Source organism: Lycium barbarum, chromosome 11 (assembly GCF_019175385.1).
Source record: "Lycium barbarum isolate Lr01 chromosome 11, ASM1917538v2, whole genome shotgun sequence".
In the NCBI taxonomy this organism is placed as follows: Eukaryota; Viridiplantae; Streptophyta; class Magnoliopsida; order Solanales; family Solanaceae; genus Lycium; species Lycium barbarum.
This window is the reverse complement of record NC_083347.1, coordinates 77,355,334-77,364,050: the sequence shown is the minus strand read 5'-3', so window position 1 is coordinate 77,364,050 and position 8,717 is coordinate 77,355,334. Positions and strand designations below refer to the sequence as shown.

The 8,717-nt window shown below is 44.4% G+C and overlaps 1 protein-coding gene across 1 annotated transcript; it reads left to right on the top strand.

Moving 5' to 3' along the window:
• The first annotated feature begins 1,668 nt into the window (after window positions 1-1,668).
• Window positions 1,669-8,584, top strand: LOC132618873 (uncharacterized). Its single transcript, XM_060333875.1, has 2 exons — window positions 1,669-3,067; window positions 8,349-8,584. The coding sequence occupies exon 1, from the start codon at window positions 2,077-2,079 to the stop codon at window positions 2,818-2,820; it is 744 nt and encodes a 247-aa protein (XP_060189858.1). The 5' UTR covers window positions 1,669-2,076; the 3' UTR covers window positions 2,821-3,067; window positions 8,349-8,584.
• Window positions 8,585-8,717: the final 133 nt, after the last annotated feature.

Genomic DNA, 8,717 nt, shown 5'->3' with positions numbered 1-8,717 from the left:
AACTGCTTGTAATGAAAACATTGATGAATGTTGTTATAAAGTGATGATTAATGATTACTAAGAGTCTAAATAGGTTTTTATCACCTAGAAAATCATCCAACCCTTGGAATGGGGTAAGGGAAGGGTATTTCTTGCGTTGGAACATGTGATTGAGTATTATGACTCATTGAGCCCTCTATTTCTAGACTTTGAGCATTCTGACGCTTTGTGGAAAGGAAAGGCTATAGCAGAGTGACTCGCATTATTCCAGCTCTGCTTTGAGGTAGGTTACGATTTACTTGAGTTAGACTTTGGTTAGTTGAATGTATGTTTGTGATTTCATTAATAGAAAGCCTGTCTAGTATTTCATTACATGATAATGTGTGGTTAAGCTCCTACGTGTTGTGATTGAATGTTGTGTAGGCTTTATGCCATTATTCCTATGTGATTTACTCTACAGTGGTTGTATTGTGATGAGAAGTTAATATAGTCTTCTCGAGAGTTTGTGACATAAAAGATGAGGTGAATATGGATGTTGAGAAGGTATAACCAGGCACATATGTGGCCTAAATTATGGGCTCATGGTCCGAGGCTAGTTCCGGAAATGAGAGGTTTATTGTTATATCCCGCGTCTGAGGTTCATTCCGGAGCGAAGGTTATGCTCGGGTCTGAGGAGTGTTCCGGAACGAGTGGTACATAGACACTATGGGTCCCCTACAGATCATGACTATTGAGCTATGATATCAGATAGCATGTGTGTACAATGAGCGGGGGAACAGTGTACTTTTATCACCATGGTAGTTAACGTGTTTGTGATTCTTAGCAATTCGATGATTTGTGTTGTTTGTCTGTGGTTGACTCGTTGGATGCATTGATATTCGTGTATGATTGACTGGCTTGTTTATTTTATCTATTTCATATGATGTGCATGATACTAATCTTAGTCGGTCGATGATGCTTACCAGTACATAGTCTTTGTACTGATACTTCCTTGCTGCATTCTTTGAGTGCAGAGTTTGATATAGAGACCGCCACTCGTCCTCACATCTAGCGTGGAGGAGATTTGCTGACAGATTTTGGGGTGAGATTCTTCTCATGCTAGGCCGCCCGAGGATCTTCTACTTATGATGTCTTTTCTTTTCTGGACATTATGGATATTCATTAGATAGATTTCAGTTCTTAAACGTGTTTTTGCTTAGAGTCCTGTACGATGACTTTTGGATTTTGGGGAATTTATAATAGTTAGACTTCCGCAACTGTTTTAGTTCTTTATGGCATGATTACCCATTTATTTGATGCATGAATGAGTATAATCGTTTGACTTAATATAAAATCAGACTTGAACGAATATAGGTATTGCGTGTTGGTTCGCCCACTCGGATTTAGTTGGGTGCCAGTCATGGCGGGTTGGGTCGTGACAAAGTTGGTATCAGAGCCTTAGGTTCATCGATCTCATCGTACCAGGACATGTCTAGCAGAGTCTTCTAAATCGGTACGGAGACGTCAGTACTTATCTTCGAGAGGCTGCCGGACACTAGGAAAACTTCCTTTTCTTCCTTCTTTCGTGCTACTTGATTCCAATTGGTATCTACTGATTTAAATTGGTATCTGACTATCCTTCATTCTCTCGCAGATGGGGGGAACATGCGCGGCAGCAACTAGAGGAAGAGGTAGAGGCGAGGGAGCTGGCAGAGGGGTGGTCCCAGCTGGGGGGGGGGGGGCATCCAAGCGGTTCACCCCGTGCCTCCAGTGGTCCCTAACGAGGCAGCGGGAGTCGCAGTCGTACCAACCTAGCCAGCAGTAGTACCAGCCCTACCAGGAGCTGCAGCAGTTCAGGGTGCACTAGACACAATGGTACAGGTGCTGAATCTGTTGCATGGGTTAGCACAGGCCGGAGCTATACCAGTGGGTCCAGCAGGTAGGGGCGCAGGGGTAGCGGCTCCAGATCCGGACAGAGCACAAGCTCAAGGGGTACAACACGCAGCAGCAGTGGCACATCTCTTAGATATAGTTCCGGGTTTTGAGGCCTTCTCGAGGCCTGTTGCAGGGTCAGTGATGACTGGTGAGGAACATGCTCTATTTTGGAGGTTGACATAAATGAAGCCTCCTGTGTTTTATGGTACTGAGTCAGAGGACGCATATGAGTTCATCATCGACTGTCATGAGCGGTTCTATAATATGGGGGTCGTGGATAAGTACGGGGTAGAGTTTGTGATGTTCCAGTTCTTGGGTGATGCCAAGCTTTGGTGGAGGGCCTATGAGGAGTGTAGGCCAGCTGGGTCTCCTCCGTTGACATGGGTCAAGTTTTACTCTGTGTTTTTGGACAAGTATGTTCCACGTACTCTGAGGGACAGAAAGAAGAATGAGTTTCCTACTATCGATCAGGGAAACTCGTCGGTTGCGGTGTATGAGTCCCGTTTCCACTCCCTATACCAATATGCTATTCAGTTGCTGCCTACTGAGGGGGAGAGGATACGGCGGTTTGTGAAGGGATTGAACACTAGGCTTCAGTTATCAACTCTTCAGCTTGTAGCTACTAGGGTTTCATTTCAGGAGGTAGTGGAGCACGTACGTACTATTGAGAGTATTAGGCACGAGAGTCATGCGAAACATGTAGAGAAGAAGGCCTGTAAGGATGGGATTTTCAGCAGCTCTTTCTCAAGAGGTCAGAGTTCGCAGGTTTATTCGGGGCCTCCGGTCCAGTCAGCGATGCAGGTGTTCAGCGGTCAGCAAGGAGGCTATACTGCTTCATCATCTTCTGTTCAGCGGCCTACGCTGGACCGTGATTGCTTCGAGTGTGGTGAGCTAGGGCATATTAAGAGATATTGCCCCAGATTTTGACAGAGTGGGCAGGGGACTCAGTATCAGGCTCCCCGAGCTCCATATGCACCAGATCGAGGGGGTAAGGATCGCGCACCAGCCTAACCGAGGCGGTCCTCAGGCAGATAGAGGCGGACAGCAACCCAACAGGGGCGGGGCTCAGATGAGTAATGGTAAATGCAGTGGTACACAGGCAACAGGGGGGCACAGTCATTTATACGCCTTCCCATGTAGACCCGAGCTGAGGTCTCCGATGCAATTATCACAGGTACTGTCTCTGTTTACGACCGTATGGCTTCTGTTTTGTTTGATCCGGGTTCTACTTTTTCTTATGTATCTACCTATTTTACTGTGGGTCTGGATATGATGTGTGATATGCTTGATACCCCTATTTTTGTTTCTACTCCTGTTGGGGATTCTGTGGTAGTGGATAGAGTCTACCCTGCATGTGCAATTTCTTTTATGGGATATAGTACTTGGGCAGATTTGATGATTCTAGACATGGTAGACTTCGATGTTATTTTGGGTATGAGCTGGTTGTCCCCGCATTATGCTATACTTGACTGCGACTCCAAGACTATTACACTAGCCATGCCCGGAGCACCTAGACTCGAGTGGAAGGGTAACCTTAGTCCCCTCCCTAAGAAAGTGACATCATTTGTCCGTGCTAGGAAGCTGGTAGAGAAGGGGTGTTTAGCTTATCTGGCACATATCCATGACACCAATGCAAATACTCCATCCCTTGATTTGGTTCTAGTGGTACGCCAGTTTGCGGATGTGTTCCCTGCAGACTTGCCCGGTATGCCACCAGATCGTGATATTGACTTCAGGATTGACTTAGACCCAGGAACTCATCCTGTCTCTATTCCACCTTATAGGATGGCACCAGCAGAACTCAGGGAACTGAAAGAGCAGTTGCAAGATCTTCTGAGTAAGGGGTTTATTCGCCCGAGTGCCTCTACGTGGGGTGCTCCTATGTTGTTTGTTAAGAAGAAAGATGGGTTTATGCGTATGTGTATCGATTACAGACAGCTGAATAAGGTAACTGTTTGAAACAAGTATCCCATTCCCTGTATAGATGATTTGTTTGATCAGTTACAGGGAGCTTTGGTGTTCTCAAAAATTGACCTAAGGTCAGGGTACCATCAGTTGAAGATTTGAACAGAGAATGTTCCTAAAACTGCATTTAGGACCAGGTATGGGCACTATGAATTATTGGTTATGCCTTTTGGGCTTACAAATGCCGAAGCTGCATTCATGAATTTGATGAACAGTGTGTTCAAGCCCTACCTAGACTCATTCGTCATAGTGTTCATTGATGATATCCTGGTGTACTCTAGAAGTAAGGAAGAGCATAAGAAACATTTGAGGATTGCTCTTGGAGTATTGCGGGAGAAGAAATTGTATGCTAAATTCTCCAAGTGTGAATTCTGGTTGTCGTATGTGTCTTTCTTGGGGCATGTTATTTCGAAAGAGGGTATCATGGTGGATCCTCAGAAAATTCAGGCAGTCAAAGAATGGGCTAGACCCACATCAGTGACCGAGATCTGTAGTTTTGTGGGTCTGGCTAGCTACTATTGTCAGTTTTTGAAAGGATTTGCTTCTATTGCTTTTCACATGACTCGTTTGACTCGGAAGAAGGTACCGTTTCAGTGGTCCGACGAGTGTGAGGAGAGTTTTCAAAAGCTCAAGACATTGTTGACTACAACACCGATTCTGGCACTGCCCGTTGAGGGCAAGGATTTTGTTGTTTATTATGATGCTTCACGTTCTGGTTTGGGTGCTATTTTGATGTAGGAAAAGAAGGTGATTGCTTATGCTTATCGGCAGTTGAAGGTACATGAGAAGAACTATCCTACTCATGATAGAGTTGGCAGTAGTGGTTTTTGCATTGAAAATCTGGAAGCACTACTTGTATGGTGTTCAATGCGAAGTGTACACAGACCATCGCAGTTTGCAGCATGTGTTCACTCAGATAGATCTGAACTCTAGACAGCGGAGGTGGATGAAACTGTTGAATGATTATGACATCACCATTTTGTATCACCCTGGTAAGGTAAACATGGTAGCTGATGCACTGAGTCGGAAGTCGGCTAGTATTGGGAGTCTAGCTCATTTAATTTCTTCTAAGCGTCCATTGGCTAGAGAGGTGCAGACTCTGGCTAATAGTTTTATGAGACTGGAGATCTCTAACACAGGCAAGGTTCTTGTTTGTGTTGAGGCTCGGTCATCATTTTTAGAGCAGATTAAGGCTAAGCAGTTCGAAGATGCTAAGCTATGTAAACTACGAGATAAGGTGTTGCACGGTGAGGCCAAGGAGGCCATGATTGATGAGGAGGGCATGCTGCGAATCAAAGGGCGAGTGTGTGTGCCATTTGTGGATGACTTAATAAAGACCATTCTGGCAGAGGCTTATAGTTCGAGGTATTCTATCTACCCTGGGGTCACTAAAATGTATCGCGATTTGAGGCAACATTACTAGTGGACTAAGATGAAGCGGGATATTGTAGAGTTCGTTGCGCAGTGCCTAAATTGCCAATAAGTGAAGTATGAACATCAGAAACCTGGGGGTACATTGCAGAGAATGCCAATTCCTGAATGGAAGTGGGAAAGAATAGTCATGGACTTCGTAATGGGTCTTCCAAGGACAATAGGGAAGTTTGACTATCTGGGTTATTGTTGACAGGTTGACTAAGTCTGCTCACTTTATTCCAGTAAAGATAACTTATGATACAGAGAAGTTGGCTAAAGTTTACATTTGGGAGGGGCTTAGACTCCACGGGGTTCCTATCTCCATCATGTCCGACAGGGGTACCACGTTCACATCCAGGTTTTGGAAGTGTTTGCATGAGGAGTTGGGTACGAGGTTAGATCTTAGCACCGCCCTCTATCCTTAGACTGACGGGCAGTCTGAGTGAATTATTCAGATTCTGGAGGATATGTTGCGTGCATGCGTGATAGATTTCGGTGGGCATTGGGATCAGTTCTTGCCCTTAGCCGAGTTTGCCTACAGTAATAGCTATCACTCGAGTACTGATATGGCTCTGTTTGAGGCGTTGTATGGGAGGAGGTGTAGGTATCCTATTGGGTGGTTGGATGTATTTTAGGTGAGGCCTTGGGGCACTGATCTTCTGAGAGAGTTCCTAGAAAAGGTGAAGGTGATCCAAGCCAAGTTGTTGAAAGCGCAGAATAGGCAGAAAAAGTATGTGGACGGCAAGGTCCGAGATCTTGAGTTCGAGGAAGGGGAACAAGTGCTATTGAAGGTCTCAACCATGAAGGGTGTGATGAGGTTTGGGAAAAAGGGAAAGCTCAGCCCGAGGTTCATTGGTCCGTTTGAAATTCCCAAATGTGTGGGGGAGGTGGCGTACAAGTTTGCTTGACCCCCGGGATTATCAGGCGTTCATCCGGTGTTCCATGTGTCAATGTTGAAGAGATACCACGGTGATGGCTCCTATATTATTCATTGTGATTCGGTGTTGTTAGATGAAAATCTGTCATATGAGGAAGAGCCCATTGCTATCCTAGACAGGGATGTCCGCAAGTTGAGGTCCAAGGAAATTGACTCTGTAAAGGTTCAGTGGAAGAATCGACCAGTGGAAGAAGCCACTTGGGAAACAGAGGCGGATATGCGTAGTAGATACCTTCAGCTTTTTGCTGAATCAGGTAATACCTCCTTAGATTATCATTCTTGTCCGTTCGGGGACGAACGGTGTCTTAATTGGTATCTGGTGTAACGACCCTTCCGATCGTTATGGAAATTGAGGACTCCATTAGAAATTTCGAGGCCACGGTTGGATCGTAGGGCGTTCTTTTGTATGCATGCATGTTTCGTTTTGTGTTTTAAGGCCTTGGATGAAATGTGGGGTAGTGGGGGGAAAGACTGGACAAAAAGCGACCACACTGCCCAAAAGGGACCGTTACAGCGGTGGGATTATCGCTGCGGCGGTATCACTTTAGCGGTGACTCGACCGCTTCTAGCGGCCAACCATTTCCTTGGTGGATGTTGTGGCTGAAGGTTGACCGCTATGGCGGTACCGCTAAAGCGATTAACTGACCGCCATAGCGGTCCGTCGATAAAGTAGGGGACCGCTATAATGGTCACTTGACCGCTAGAGCGGGACTGCCGCAGTGGCATATCGACCGCCGCAGCGGCGTATCGACCGCCGCGGCGATCGACGGGAGGCAGAATGCGGTTTTTTAATGCCTTAGTTTTATTTTCTCATTCATAACACCCCAGCACACTTCCTAACAAACACTTAGAGAGAAATTCAAAGCTATGGCAAGACAATCTTTTGAAGTAAGTTTCATTGCTTCCATTCTATCATTCCTTTCCCCTTCATGATTTGAATCATCCTCATGGGTCTTTAATGATAGAATTGAATTAGAAACCCCAGAATATTAATGGAACTTCTATACTTGTTGGGTTATGATTATTATCGCTTAGTTATTATCTAAATGCGTTAGTTAGTTGTTCCAGATCGTAAGTCGAATATTTAGAGACATAAGCTAAGTGATTGGAGACCTAGGGTTATATAAAAATGGTGTCTTGCCATAGAAAACTACTTGTAATGGAAATATTGATGAATGTTGGTATAAAGTGATGATTAATGATTACTAAGACTCAGAATAGGCTGTTATCACCTTGAAAATCATCCAACCCTTGGAATGGGGTAAAGGAAGGGTATTTCTTGCGTTGGAACTTGTGATTGAGTATTACGACTCATTGAGCCCACTATTTCTAGACTTTGAGCATTCTGAGGCTTTGAGGAGAGGAAAGGCTGTAGGAGAGTGACCCGCATAGTTCCAGCTCTGCTTTGAGGTAGGTTACGGTTTACTTGAGTTAGACTTCGGTTAGTTGAATGTATGTTTGTGATTTCATTAGGTGAAAGCCTGTCTAGTATTTCATTACATGATAATGTGTGGTTAAGATCCTATGTGTTGTAATTGAATGTTGTGTAGGCTTTATGCCATTATTCCTGTGTGATTTACTCTGCAGTGGTTGTATTGTGATGAGAAGTTAATATAGTCTTCTCGAGAGTTTGTGACATTAAAGATAAGGTGAATATGGATGTTGAGAAGGTATAACCAGGCACATATGTGGCCTAGATTATGGGCTCGTGGTCCGAGGCTATTTCGGAAAAACAAGAAGTTTTTTGTTATATCCCGCGTCCGAGGTTCGTTCCGGAGCGGAGGTTGTGCTCGGGTCAGAGGAGTGATCCGGAACGAGTGGTACACAGACACCATGGGTCTCCTGCAGGTCATGACTACTGAGCTATGACATCAGATAGCATGTATGTACAGTGAGCGGGGGAATAGTGTACTTTTATCACCGTGGTAGTTAACGTGTTGTGATTCTTGGCAATCCGGTGATTTGTATTATTTTTCTGTGGTTGACTCGTTGGATGCATTGATATTCGTGTATAATTGACTGACTTGTTTATTTTATTGATTTCATATGATATGCATGATACTAATCTTAGTCGGCCGATGATGCTTACCGGTGCATAGTGTTTGTAGTGATACTACTTTACTGCATTCTTTGAGTGCAGATTTTGATATAGAGACTGCTACTCATCCTCACATCTGGCGTGGAGGAGATTTGCTAACAGATTTAGGAGTGACCTTCTTCTCATGCCAGGCCGCCCGAGGATCTTCTACTTATGATGTCTTTTCTTTTCTGGACATTATGGATATTCATTAGATAGATTTCAGTTCTTAGATGTGTTTTGGCTTAGAGTCCTGTACGATGACTTTTGGATTTCGGGGAATTATTAATAGTTAGAATTCTGCAACTGTTTTAGTATTTTATGGCATGATTTACGCATTTATTTGTTGCATGAATGAGTATAATCGTTTGACTTGGTTAATATAAAATCAGACTTGAATGAATAAAGGTATTGTGTGTTGGTTCGCCCACT

What these genes read in the sequence shown, in the direction of transcription:
- LOC132618873 (XM_060333875.1), top strand. Translation starts at nt 2,077, where the DNA reads ATGAAGCCTCCTGTGTTTTATGGTACTGAGTCAGAGGACGCATATGAG.